The sequence below is a fragment of the Oncorhynchus tshawytscha genome, linkage group LG05 (genome assembly GCF_018296145.1).
Source record: "Oncorhynchus tshawytscha isolate Ot180627B linkage group LG05, Otsh_v2.0, whole genome shotgun sequence".
NCBI lineage: Eukaryota > Metazoa > Chordata > Actinopteri > Salmoniformes > Salmonidae > Oncorhynchus > Oncorhynchus tshawytscha.
The window spans coordinates 81,295,075-81,309,953 of NC_056433.1; the positions used below are offsets into that span (position 1 = coordinate 81,295,075).

At 45.3% G+C, this 14,879-nt stretch overlaps 1 protein-coding gene across 1 annotated transcript in view; it reads right to left on the reverse strand.

The window, feature by feature from the left end:
* Positions 1 to 387: 387 nt before the first annotated feature.
* ano8b (anoctamin 8b) overlaps positions 388 to 14,879 on the reverse strand; it is a 103,673-nt gene continuing 89,181 nt past the window's right edge. Inside the window, exons 17-18 of the mRNA XM_042322727.1 lie at positions 5,553 to 5,663; positions 388 to 5,154 (exon numbers count right to left, since the gene is read on the reverse strand). Coding sequence (XP_042178661.1) covers positions 4,453 to 5,154; positions 5,553 to 5,663 — 813 coding nt within the window. The 3' untranslated portion in view covers positions 388 to 4,452. The remainder of the gene's footprint in view (positions 5,155 to 5,552; positions 5,664 to 14,879) is intronic.

Below are 14,879 nucleotides of genomic sequence, written 5' to 3' on the forward strand. Positions count from 1 at the left end.
GTACCTGCCATTGAAGCGTAAAGCCATGCTCTACTCTTCTGCTATACTTGACTGTTCTGAATATCCATTCTATGCTTCTGCTAGACTAGACTGTTCTGAATATCCACTCTATGCTTCTGCTAGACTGTTCTGAATATCCACTCTATGCTTCTGCTAGACTTGACTGTTCTGAATATCCACTCTATGCTTCTGCTAGACTCGACTGTTCTGACTATCCACTCTATGCTTCACCCTGTTTTATTGTATATTAGGTAAAACTTTATTTTCAGCTTCGCTCCAATAAAAGCAGTGATCAAAAAGTAATGTCCGTTGTCATGTTATTGTTTCAATGTAAATTGTACATTTGTTTCACACTTTTATATTTTGTGTGTAAACAATAATAACACATTTCAATTTAAAATTGTTTTATTATCTATAGTTCAGATCTTACAAAAATATGACAAAATAAATTAAAAGAAATAAATAATCCCATTTCCCAGTATCATATTTTTCTTGAAAATATTTTTTTTGTTTTTGTACAGTGGTACATTGGAAGAGCACATGATGTCTGGTCAGTTAGTGAGGCTGTTATGAAGATGGTTTATTTAGTTAGAACGGTATAAAGGGAAGGGTTCTACATACTGGTAGTAGGTGTACAGTACATCTCACCTCATCCATTTTTTACTGTTCAGATCAACGATGAGGCTACAGTTACCCATCCCCCGTCAGGCTATCCCATCAAACCAATACTGTAAAGTAACACTGCTTTAGAGACTGGATTTAGACAACTGTCCCAAACAATGTCACATTAACAAAATTCCCTCTGCTCTCGTCTCACAACCATTCTAAGCATTCATAACTAAGCAGTGCAGTGATAGAACATCAAAAGGTAAAGGTCGTTCAGAGCACTTCCTACCCGTTTGAAATGACATGAGCCGTTTCTCTACTTCAGTAAAGTAGCTCTGTCTGATAAAACCTAACCATGAGGGTTAACGTGTCCAGTGAGACCAAAGGTCACGCACCATGATGGCCGCTGACCCAACAAAGGCTGCATCTCAATAGTCTTACTTAGCTCTTTGTCCCCTTTCCTTTGTCTGCACTGATGTGAAAAAGGAAGGCCAGGTCAAAGCAAGATGTTGGTTGCCTGCTGGGGATTTGCTTTCCCATGTTCAGTTCTTTTCGATCAGAGATGGGGGGAAATAGAGGAAGCCACTCAGAACTATTAAAAGTTGTTAACCTGTATCAAAGGTGAAACAAACCCAGAAACCAAGCCAGTGTGTTCCAGAGGCACAGCAGGCAGGTGTACCGTGGATGATTGTTACTGACAATGGCCTACGACAGATCATCTAATCAAACACTTGTCTGACAGCATCTGCTTCACTACAGTAAATGAGAAATGTCTCAATCGTGTCTCTCATCCGTGGCCTAGTTATTTGGCATTATTCACAAATGAATGATGATGCTGACGATATTAACCAAATGGTTTCCTTATAATGACTTAATTGGCTGTAAAGGGAGGAGGAAATGTGATGGTGAGATCAAACGTCACTCACTCCCACACAAACTGCTATTTCTCTTTCCTTATTGCCTTGAAGTGCCTTTTCAGCTCAAATCCCATGTAACTGCTACTGCTACCACAACTAGTTAAGTCAGTCAGAGATGTAACTACCACAACTAGTTAAGTCAGTCAGAGATGTAACTACCACAACTAGTTAAGTCAGTCAGAGCTCAATTCTTATTGTTGCCACTATGTTCATGAAAATGCTATATTCAGTCTCAATGCAGAAGCATAAGCCTTGCCATTATGTTGTAGCTTGAAGTACATTATAGATAGGCAATCCATGCTAAATGACAGACGGCTATGTATGTTTTAGGCCAAAATGCATATTTGACAGGCATTTTTGTTAACCTCATATTTAAAGCACAGAGAGAGATGATCAGAGAATATAGTACCAGGGGAGCTTCCTAAGATTAGGTTTCCTATTTCAGACAGGAGGTGTGTGTGTGAGTGTGTGTTGTGTGTGTGTGGAGTACTAAGAGATCCTATTGGTGGAACTCAGTCTGAAGAGATGGAGTACTAAGAGATCCTATTGGTGGAACTCAGTCTGAAGAGATGGAGTACTAAGAGATCCTATTGGTGGAACACAGTCTGAAGAGATGGAGTACTAAGAGATCCTATTGGTGGAACACAGTCTGAAGAGATGGAGTACTAAGAGAGCCTATTGGTGGAACGCAGTCTGAAGAGATGGAGTTCTAAGAGATCCTATTGGTGGAACACAGTCGGAAGAGATGGAGTACTAAGAGATCCTATTGGTGGAACTCAGTCTGAAGAGATGGAGTACTAAGAGATCCTATTGGTGGAACGCAGTCTGAAGAGGTGGAGTACTAAGAGATCCTATTGGTGGAACACAGTCTGAAGAGATGGAGTACTGAAGGCATGGACCAGTAATAGACTAGCGTTGTATCTGTGCCACTGTCCCTCTAACACTGTATTATTGCAAAGATCTTAGCCAGAGAGGATGAAGTGGAGGTGCATAGTTCATGTTTCTGTCTCTCTAACGCTGTGCTGAATCTCACTTGCCGTGGAGCGCCATGGTTCTTTTTTTTCAATGAAGACTGGGATTTAATATGAGTTCATAAACACAGATGTAACATCAGATTAACATCCCCAAATCCTAACGTTAGCAATAGGGTTGGGGAACGCAAAACTGACCTTGGGGTCACTTCATCCTACTCTAAGTTAGATGTATAAAACACTGTCTTGTACTCTGGCACCATCGTCTGGCCACATTATAGAAAATAAAACAGTTGAATAATCCCTTTGGATTGGTTTACAAAAGGAATTTAGAAATCTGTCATCTCTATGCTATCACTGCCAGTGTAGTCAGAAAGGTGATGCTTTGGCAACAAATTCCATTGGAAATAAATATAATAAACAATAGAAAATATATTATCAGCTCTCAAATGAATGGATGGGGACCAGCAGCCACCTGGGACTTAGGAACTAGGGATGTCGGATGAAATGACGACAGCATCTACAGTACAAGATACTAGCGATAATAAAATCCAACGTTTGTATATGTTATGTTGTGTTGTGAGGCAGACCGGTATAGTTCTTCCTTACACCTGCAGTCAGAACAGGCTCTGCTGTCTCAGTGCAGAACGTCAGAGTTTAGTGCAAATCTTCTCTCTTTCTTTCTATGTCTAGTCTACTCACTAATCTAGTCAGATCTGTGTGCTGAAATGGAGAGCCATTAGTATACTGTGTAGAATGTCTCTCTGCAGGCTTGAATGGGGAGAGATTAGAATGGCACACAGTAAACTACAGGAACCCAGACTTTCCATGATACATATTGTGTACTGTATAATCCACATCAACATCCTGTGGCATCAGTCAAAACAACTCTTTCATTCTATTTCATTCTCTCTTTCTCTCTCTCTCTCTCTCTCTCTCTCATACTGATGCAAGACAAAGCCTGTCTTTTATCAAACGATTTTCATCTTTGCCTTTCACAACGTCAAACACAACATCCTGTTTCCCACGCACTGTCAGCACTGTCAGACATCCACTTCAGATATTGCCGTTGTTTTCATGGGATGTACTGTATATACAAAACTCACGACTGCTCACGTAGGCCTTCAGATGAGGGTGACAAACAAAGAACTGGACGTGTTTTGCAGTACTGCTCAGATTTGAAACACTGATTTGATATTGCTCGGCTAGCACAGCCGGTTCGTATTAAGTAGAAAAGCCGATCGACCGTCACAGTTAAAAGTGAGTCTGATATCAGGCCACCATTGTGTGGTGACTGTGAAAGGTCTCATTATGCTTTTGATTCACACACACCAATCCATTTTTTTTCTTCTGACCTTCGAAACCAGGATGTTATGTTTCCGTGGCAAGATGGCCACCAGGATGCTTACAATTTTCAGAATAGAATAAATCAAGAAACACTGCTCTCCCTTTTTTTGGAAAATGCTCGGAAAGTATCAGAAATGCAGCTCATGCATTTCTATATGTATTGCAGACAAAAGAGGATTCTATGTGTGTGTGTGTGTGTGTGTGTGTGTGTGTGTGTGTGTGTGTGTGTGTGTGTGTGTGTGTGTGTGTGTGTGTGTGTGTGTGTGTGTGTGTGTGTGTGTGTGTGTGTGTGTGTGTGTGTGTGTGTGTGTGTGTGTGTGTGTGTGTGTGTGTGTGTGTGTGTGTGTGGCCACGGGTAAAAGGGTGGGTTATGTCTTCACCATTAAGCCTGAAAGTCTCTCAGCAACAGCAACAATGCAGACCCACACATCCCATCATCATTACCATTAGTCCCCCCCCCCACAGCCCCCAGGCAGCGTCTACATACACAACCTCAGATCCAGACAGCACAGAGAGAGGCTTGACCTTTTCTCCCCATACATTTCTCCTTCTAGTAGATATATTAAGTTAAGTTCTCATAGTAGTTTGTCATCTCCCTATCCAAAGAGATCCTAGACTTTAGGGTCTGAGGAGTCTGTGTGGTGTCCGTTCTCCCCCTCATCCCCTCCAGGCGAGGGGATCTCATCCGGCACCCCATTCAGGTCAGACTTGGTGAGCTGTTTGTCAGATCCCTGGGAACCCTCCCCTGGTCGGGGTAACTGGGACCCATTCACACAGGAGCCCCCCTCTGACTTCCCAAAGTTAAATAGTTTCCCAGGGTTGAACGACTTGCTCGGCGACTGAGACCGCTCCTGGTTACCGCCGGGGGCGGTCGCGGTCGTCGTGGTATTCGTTGCCGTGGCTGCAGCTGCAGCGGCAGCAGCCGCTTCCTTCTTATTCTCAGGCGACTTGAGGAACTTGAAGCTGAGGAACCCGGGGAGCTTGGGTTCGTTTCCTGTGGGAGACTGAGGGGAGCGTGCGCTGCCAGAGGAGAACTTGCTCTGTAAGGGGGTGATCAGTTTGAGCTTCATCACGTTGTTGTTGGCCAGGAGGGAGCTGGGCCTCTTGGGCTTGTCCCCACCTCCACCCCCTCCAGAGCGGGACTTCCCCCCGTGGCTCTTGTCGTGGTGGTGGTCTCCCCCGGAGGAGTCCTTCCCCTCATCTCTCTCCCTCTCCCTGCGAGCCTGGTGCTCCGTCTGCCTCTGCCTCTCCTCCTCCTCTCTCTTCCTCCTCTGTAGCTGTTGGTAGTGCTGCTGTGCCTGCCGCTCGTGCTTCTGTAGGGAGATTAACAACCGCTACAACAACTCACGCAATCACAGTCTGACAAACATGTGCACACTCTGAACTGTGAAACTATCTGGCCTTGATAGTCATTTTCAATCGTAACTTATACCAGGTACAGCCAGAAGAGGATAGCCCTCTGAGCCGGTTTCCTCTCTACGTTTCTTCTTCCTGGAGAGTTTTCCTACCCAATCTGCTTCTGCTTGCTCTTTGAGGTCTAGGCCGGCTTACTGTTTCACTTTGGGTTACTGGGTCACTTTGTAACAACTGGTGATGTAAAAAGGTTTTTATAAATCAATTTGATTGATTATTGCTTGATTGATAGAACGAATTGCTCACAACACCAATGTGATTCAGGCATGGACAAAATAAGCCATTTGTAATAATTTACCTTAAAAGCCTCCCTGCGTTGGTACTCCAGTTTGGCCATCTCCTCCCCCACCCAGCTGGGGATGTCTGGGATTGCTACGTGAATGATGTACTTCAGCAGGATGGCAAAGTGCTGTGAGAGAGAGACAGAAAGAGAGATGGGAGGGAGAGAGAGAGAGGGGGGAGAGAGAGAGAGAAAAAGGGGGAAAGAGAAAGGGAGAGAGAGAGAGTGAGAGGGGCAGGGGACAGGAGATATACAGTATATATAGTACATACTGAGTATAAAAAACATTGATCTTTCCATGATATAGACTGAGCAGGTGAATCCAGGTGAAAGATATGATCCCTTATTTATGTGACTTGTTAAATCCACTTCAATCAGTGTAGATGAAGGTGAGGAGACAGAGTTAAAGAAGGATGTTTAAGTCTTGAGACACCTGAGACATGGATTGTGTATGTGTGCCATTCAAACATTGGCAAGACAAAATATTTCAGTGCCTTTGAACGGGGTATGGCAGTAGGTGCCAGGCTCACCGGTTTGTATCAAGAACTGCAATGCTGCTGGGTTTTTCACTCTCAACAGTTTCCCATGTGTATCAAGTATGGGCCACCACACAAAGGACATCCAACCAATTTGACACAACTGTGGGAAGCATTGGAGTCAACATGAGCCAGCATCCCTGTGGCTTTCGACACCTTGTCGAGTCCATGACCTGACGAACCGAGGCTGTTCTGTGGGGAAAAGCGGGGGGTGTAACTCAATATTAGGAAGGTGTTCTTAATGTTTGGTATACTCAGTGCATATGTAACCGGTGTGAAATGGCTAGCAGGTTAGCGGTACCCACTAGTAGCGTTTCAATCGGTGACGTCACTCGCTCTGAGACCTTTAGGTAACGATGCTTCGAGGGTGACTGTTATCGATGTGTGCAGAGGGTTCCTGGTTCAAGCCCAGGATGGAGCGGGGAGAGGGATGGAAGATACACGGTTACAGATCTAAACTCAGCTAAAAAAACAAACGTCCTCTCACTGTCAACCTTGTTTATTTTCAGCAAACTTAACATGTGTAAATATTTGTATGAACATAACAAGATTCAACAACTGAGACATAAACTGAACAAGTTCCACAGACATGTGACTAACAGAAATGGAATAATGTGTCCCTGAACAAAGGGGGGTCAAAATCAAAAGTAACAGTCAGTATCTGGTGTGGCCACCAGCTGCATTAAGTACTGCAGTGCGTCTCCTCCTCATGGACTGCACCAGATTGCCAGTTCTTTCTGTGAGATGTTACCCCACTCTTCCACCAAGGCACCTGCAAGTTCCAGGACATTTCTGGGGGGAATGGCCCTAGCCCTCACCCTCTGATCCAACAGGTCCCAGACGTGCTTAATGGGATGGAGATCCGGACACTTCGCTGGCCATGTGGAACACTGACATTCCTGTCTTGCAGGATATCATGCACAGCAGTATGGCTGGTGGCATTGTCATGCTGGAGGGTCATGTCAGGATGAGCCTGCAGGAAGGGTACCACATGAGGGAGGGTCATGTCAGGATGAGCCTGCAGGAAGGGTACCACATGAGGGAGGGTCATGTCAGGATGAGCCTGCAGGAAGGGTACCACATGCTGGAGGGTCATGTCAGGATGAGCCTGCAGGAAGGGTACCACATGAGGGAGGAAGATGTCTTCCTTGTAACGCACAACATCCTTGCAGCATGCCTTAGGCACGTTCACGCAGATGAGCTGGGACCCTGGGCATCTTTCTTTTGGTGTTTTTCAAAGTCAGTAGAAAGGCCTCTTTAGTGTCCTAAGTTTTCATATCTGTGACCTTAATTGCCTACCGTCTGTAAGCTGTTAGTGTCTTAACGACCGTTCCACAGGTGCATGTTCATTAATTGTTTATGTTTCATTGAACAAGCATGAGAAACAGTGTTAAAACCCGTTACAATGAAGATCTGTGAAGTTATTTGGATTTTTATGAATTATCTTTGAAAGACAAGGTACTGAAAAAGGGACGTTTCTTTTTTTGCTGAGTTTATATACTGTGTAAAGCGTTAAAGCATCGAAAATAAATGCCTGCTCCCTCTCTCTCTAGTGTGTGGTCTACTTTGAATCAGTTTTCTTTGAATCAGTGATCAGTAAATCGGGCCTACTGCACTCTGACCTATGCTGTCCATGAAGCAAGAGGACACAACAACAGCTGTGACCTTTTTACTGGCTGCATTGCTGTGCTGTGTTGATTTAGTATGTTGAGCCCCCTCCCCCCCATCCCACCCCCCACCCATCCCACCAGTAGTGTGACGGAGTGTCAGAGATTGTGTAACACTCGACCTTTCCTACAGGTATGTACAGTGACTGGCTGAGACTAGGGTTCACATCACTCAGCACCCATCTGCCTTATCAACACCCACAGATATACTCAGGAGTGAAGCACCTCAAAGAAAACTTCATCGTCTTTACTGCTATGGGCACTTAGTTGTAGAGCTGAAAGCCACCTCAGAAAAGGATACATTTCATTGAGGTAGCTGTGGTTGGCTTCAACATAGTCTTTCATAGACACACCTGCTGCTGGCTGGTGAGCAAGACTATCCCTTCTCTGGGATAAAATATATATATATTTTGACATTACCAAAGAAAGATTTAAAGAAAGAAGGAAGTTCATATGAAATAAGACAGCAGATATATGTCATATTATGATGATTTAAGCTCACCTGAAAGCATGCTAGTAGACTGAGGACGCCTTGATGCCAAAACACATTGGTGCAGGTCATGATAAATGCTTGAAATATGTCTTTTGGAAGACAGTATGAGGACCATAGCTCACTGAGGTGACTTCTAAAGAAACACGTCTATAAGGCCTGCTGGGTTGCTGTCAGTTTGAGAGGTTGAGCTGCTCTGAGATCAGTTTTCTAGCCATATATCTTCACCTCAACTATTAGAGGATGTCAATCAAATCTAATTCTGGACCAGTGCTGAGTGTTAGACTACCACAAAATCCCTATTTAACCCTGCCAACGCTGAAACAGTGTGAGACTGAGAGACTAACTCATAAAAACGTGGGTCTATGCAACTCAAAACCCCATCAGCCTACTGAGTTAAAGCCTACGCATTACAGCCCCATCAGAATGTACTCACACCCCTTGACTTTTTCCACATTATGTTGTGACACAAGGTGGAATTAAAATTGATTTAATTGTACATTTTTTTGTCTACTCAAAATACTCTACAATGTCAAAGTGGAAGAAAATAATAAATAAAATATACTAATTGTCACGCCCTGATCTGTTTCACCTGTTCCTGGGATTGTCTCCACCCCCTCCAGGTGTCGCTTATTTTCCCCAGTGTATTTATCCCTGTGTTTCCTGTCTCTCTGTGCCACTTCCCCTTGTTTGTTTAGTCAAGACAACCAGCGTATTTTTTCCTGTACGCCTGATGCTATTCTCCTTTTTCTAGTCCTCCCGGTTTTGACACTTGCCTGTTTCTGGACTCTGTACCCACCTGCCTGACCCTTCTGCCTGCCTTGACCACAAGCCTGTCTGTCACTCTGTACCTCCTGGACTCTGAACTGGTTTTGACCTTTAGCCTGTCCACGACCATTCTCTTGCCTACCCCTTTGGATTATAAAACATTGTAAGACTCCAACCATCTGCCTCCTGTGTCTGCATCTGGGTCTCGCCTTGTAGTAAGCAAAAGTGTTAAACAAATCAAAATATATTTTTTATATTTGAGATTCTTCAAAGTAGCCACCCGTTGCCTTGATGACAGCTTTGCACATTTTAGTCATTCTCTCAACCAGCTTCACCTGACATTTTTCTAACAGTCTTGAAGGAGTTCCTACATATGCTGAGCACTTGTTGGCTGCTTTTCCTTCACTCTGCAGTCCAACTCATCCCAAACCATCTCAATTGGGTTGAGGTCGGGTGATTGTGGAGGCCAGGTCATCTTATGCAGCACTCAATCACTCTCCTTCTTGTGTTGGGTCATTGTCCTGTGGAAAAACAAATGATAGCCCCACTAGGCGCAAACCAGATGGGATGGCGTATCGCTGTGGAAGCCATGCTGGTTAAGTGTGCCTTGAATTCTAAATAAATGCAGAGATTATCCGTTCACCTACTCTGTGTCTCACAAAGACACGGAGGTTGGAACCAAAAATCTGAACTTTGGACTCGTCAAACCAAAGGACAAATTTCCACCGGTCTAATGTCCATTGCTCGTGTTTCTTGGCCCAATCAAGTTTCTTCTTATTATTGGTGTCCTTTAGTAGTGGTTTACTTGCAGAAATTCGACCATGAAGGCCTGATTCAAGCAGTTTCCGCTGAACAGTTGATGAAAGCTGCCGCTTTCAAGGAGCAGGACCCTAACCCGGAAGCTTATAAGAAATCCCGCTATGCCCTCTGACGAACCATCAAACAGGCAAAGCGTCAATACAGGACTAAGATCGAATCATACTACACCGGCTCCGATGCTCGTTGGATGTGGCAGGGCTTAAACTATTACAGACTACAAAGGGAAGCACAGCCGAGAGCTGCCCTGTGACACGAGCCCACCAGACGAGCTGATCTACGTCTATGCTCGCTTTGAGGCAAATAACACTGAAACATGCATGACAGCACCAGCTGTTCCGGAAGACTGTGTGATCACGCTCTCCACAGCCAATGTGAGCAAGACCTTTAAACAGGTCAACATTCACAAGGCCGTAAGGTCAGACGGATTACCAGGACGTGTGCTGAGAACATGCGCTGACCAACTGGCAAGTGTTTTCACTGACATTTTTAACCTCTCCCTGTCCGAGTCTGTAATAGCAACATGTTTTAAGCAGACCACCAAAGTGCCCAAGAATACTGAGGTAACCTGCCTAAATTACTACCAACCCGTAGCACTCACGTCTGTAGCCATGAAGTGCTTTGAAAGGCTGGTCATGGCTCACATCAACACCATTATCCCAGAAACCCTATACCCTATATCCAATTTGCATACCGCCCCAACAGATCCACAGATGATGCAATCTCTATTGCACTCCACACTGCCCTTTCTCACCTGGACAAAAGGAACACCTATGTAAGAATGCTATTCATTGACTACAGCTCAGTGTTCAACACCATAGTGCCCACAAAGCTCATCACTAAGCTAAGGACACTGGGACTAAACACCTCCCACTGCAACTGGATACTGGACTTCCAGATGGGCCGCCCCCAGGTGGTAAGGGTAGGGAACAACATATGTGCCACGCTGATCCTCAACACAGGTGTCCCTCAGGGGTGCATGCTCAGTCCCCTCCTGTACTCCCTGTTCACTCATGACTGCACGGCCAGGCACAACTCCAACACCATCATTAAATCTGCAGATGACGCAACAGTGGACCGACAACAACGAGACAGCCTATAGGGAGGAGGTCAGAGACCTGGCCAGGTGGTGCCAGGACAACAACCTCTCCCTCAACGGGATCAAGACAAAGGAGATGATTGTGGACTACATGAAAAGGAGGACCGAGCACGTCCCGATTCTCATCGACGGGGCTGAAGTGGAACACGTTGAGAGCTTCAAGTTCCTTGGGGTCCACATCACCAACAAACTAACATGGTCCAAACACACCAAGACAGTCGTGAAGAGGGCACGACAACACCCTTTCCCCCTCAGGAGACTGAAAAGATTTGGCATGGGTCCTCAGATCCTCAAAAGGTTCTACAGCTGCACCATCGAGAGCATCCTGACTGGTTGCATCATCTCCTGGTATGGCAACAACTTGGCATCTGATTGCAAGGTACTACAGAGGGTAGTGCGTACGGCCCAGTACATCACTGGGGCCAAGCCTCCTGCCATCCAGGACCTCTATACCAGGCAGTGTGAGAGGAAGGCCCTAAAAATTGTCAAGGACTCCAGCCACCATAGTCATAGACTGTTCTCTCTGCTACCGCACGGCAAGCGGTACCGGAGCGCCAAGTCTAGGTCCAAGAGGCTTCTAAACAGCTTCTACCCCCAAGCCATAAGACTCCTGAACATCTAATCAAATGACTACCCAGACTATTTGCATTGTCCCCCCCCCCTTTTATGCCGCTGCTAATCTCTGTTATTATCTATGCATATTCACTTTAATAACTCTAACTACATGTACATATTACCTCAATTACCTCGACTAACTGGTGCCCCCGCAAATTGAGTCTGTACCGGTACCCCCTGTATATAGTCTCGATATTGTTATTTTACTGCTGCTCTTTAATTACTTGTTCCTTGTATTTCTTATTCATATTTTCTAATAAACTGCATTGTTGGTTAGGTGCTTGTAAGTAAGCATTTCACTGTAAGGTGTACACCTGTTGTATTAGTCGCATGTGACTAATACAAATTGATTTGATATACTGTAGGAAGGACGCTTGTATCTTTGTAGTGACTGGGTGTATTGATACACCATCCAAAGTGTAACTATGTTTACCCATCTACCAATAGGTGTCTATCTTTTCAAGGCATTGGAAAACCTACCTGGTCTTTGTGGTTGAATCAGTGTTTGAAATTCACTGCTCGACTGAGGGACCTTACATATAATTGTATGTGTGGGGTCCAAAAACCATGTTAAACACTGTTATCGCACACAGAGTCCATGCAACTTACTATGTGACTTGTTACGCAAACTTGTACTCCTGAAGTTATTTAGGTTTGCCATAACAAAGGGGTTAAATACTTACTGACTCAAGACATTTCCATTTTTAATTCATTTGTAAAAATGTACATTCTACTTTGACATCGTAGGCTTGTGACATTTTGTTGTTCAAATTCAATAAATGTTCAATTCAGGCTGTAAGACAACAAAATGTGGAACAAGTCAAGGGGTGTGAATACTTTGTGAAGGCCCAGTATCTGATGTCCAGTGAGTGACTTTAATAGTGGATGTATTCATCCCTTCGTCCAAGATGGCGTAGCAGTAAGTCGTCCTGTCGCGTCGTGTCCCTTGTATATATCGTTTCTTTTTCGTTTTTTACATATTTTTCTTCGCATATCTCTTTAAAAACATTTTGCTAAACCTAAGCTTCCAAATACTCTCCTGCAACCCGCCTCACCCAATGTAGCTATTTTTCCTAAAGTATTTATATTTACTTCGGAACCGGAACCCCTCAACTGAAGCTAGCCAGCTAACCACCAGCTATGCTAGCGGTCTTCAGCTAACCGGTCATCAGCTAAGCTAACCTTTAGCTCGGAAAGCTCTCGCCAGTTCGAACAACGCGACTCTAACCAGAGCATAACGGACCAATTTATTTTTCATCCCCGGATTCCCACCGCAAACGGAACATTTTTCAGCTGGATCTTCACAACTAGCTATCTAGCTAAACCGCAACCCCGGATGATTACTCCTGGCTAGCGTTTCCACCCACTTAGCGTGAAGCTAGCCCGGCCAGCGCACCTGTGCTACCACCGTAGCATACTCCTGGGCTACAATACCCGGGCCCACGACCGGTCTATCGATGTCACCGCATGAAGAGGAATAAACAGACTCACCCCATCGCGACGTCCCCCAAAGGCTAACTCTCTAGCCCTCGCTATCTCCCTGCTTGCTAAATTCGGCCTGCTAACTGCTAGCTTGTCTAGCCCCGGTCCGCTAACTGCTACCTTGTTTAGCCCGGGCCTACGAACTGTTAGCTTGTTAGCACAGGCCTGCTAACCGTCTGAATCGCCGCGTCCCAAACACTCACCGGACCCATATTTACTTTCTATCTCTTCTTGATTTTTAATCTGTTTATACCTTTCCGGAAACCTGCCTCACCCAATGTGATACGGAATCGCAATTATTTTTAATTTTTAGAACACACTCAAGAACCTCCAGAAGCTAACCAGCTAACTAGCTACAAGCTATTTAGTCATTGTTAACTTTTTTTCAACCTGGATAACACTCGCCAGTCCAGCTTCCCTGCCCCATCCACCACTGCCCCCTGGACACTGATCTCTTGGCTACATAGCTGATGCACTCTGGACTGTCCATTAATCACGGTACTCCATTCTGCTTGTTTATGTTTTATCTGTCGGCCCCGTTGCCTAGTCAACGCCATTTTACCTGCTGTTGTTGTGCTAGCTGATTAGCTGTTGTCTCACCTACTGTTTTAGCTAGCTTTCCCAATTCAACACCTGTGATTACTGTATGCCTCGCTGTATGTCTCTCTCAAATGTCAATATGCCTTGTATACTGTTGCTCAGGTTAGTTATCATTGTTCTAGTTCACAATGGAGCCCCTAGTTCTACTCTTCATACCCCTGATAACTCCTTTGTCCCACCTCCCACACATGCGGTGACCTCACCCATTACAACCAGCATGTCCAGAGATACAACCTCTCTCATCATCACCCAGTGCCTGGGCTTACCTGCGCTGTACCCGCACCCCACCATACCCCTGTCTGCGCATTATGCCCTGAATATATTCTACCATGCCCAGAAAGCTGCTCCTCTTATTCTCTGTCCCCAACGCTCTAGGCGACCAGTTTTGATAGCATTTAGCCGCACCCTCATACTACTCCTTCTCTGTTCCGCGGGTGATGTGGAGGTAAACCCAGGCCCTGCATGTCCCCAGGCACCCTCATTTGTTGACTTCTGTGATCGAAAAAGCCTTGGTTTCATGCATGTCAACATCAGAAGCCTCCTCCCTAAGTTTGTTTTACTCACTGCTCTCGCACACTCTGCTAACCCTGATGTCCTTGCTGTGTCTGAATCCTGGCTCAGGAAGGCCACCAAAAATTCAGAGATTTCCATACCCAACTATAACATCTTCCGTCAAGATAGAACTGCCAAAGGGGGAGGAGTTGCAGTCTACTGCAGAGATAGCCTGCAAAGTAATGTCATACTTTCCAGGTCCATACCCAAACAGTTCGAACTACTAATTTTGAAAATTACTCTCTCCAGAAATAAGTCTCTCACTGTTGCCGCCTGCTACCGACCCCCTCAGCTCCCAGCTGTGCCCTGGACACCATTTGTGAATTGATCGCCCCCATCTAGCCTCAGAGTTTGTTCTGTTAGGTGACCTAAACTGGGATATGCTTAACACCCCGCCAGTCCTACAATCTAAGCTAGATGCCCTCAATCTCACACAAATCATCAAGGAACCCACCAGGTACAACCCTAACTCTGTAAACAAGGGCACCCTCATAGACTTCATCCTGACCAACTGGCCCTCCAAATACACCTCCGCTGTCTTCAACCAGGATCTCAGCGATCACTGCCTCATTGCCTGTATCCGCTACGGAGCCGCAGTCAAACGACCACCCCTCATCACTGTCAAACGCTCCCTAAAACACTTCTGTGAGCAGGCCTTTCTAATCGACCTGGCCCGGGTATCCTGGAAGGACATTGACCTCATCCCGTCAGTTGAGGATG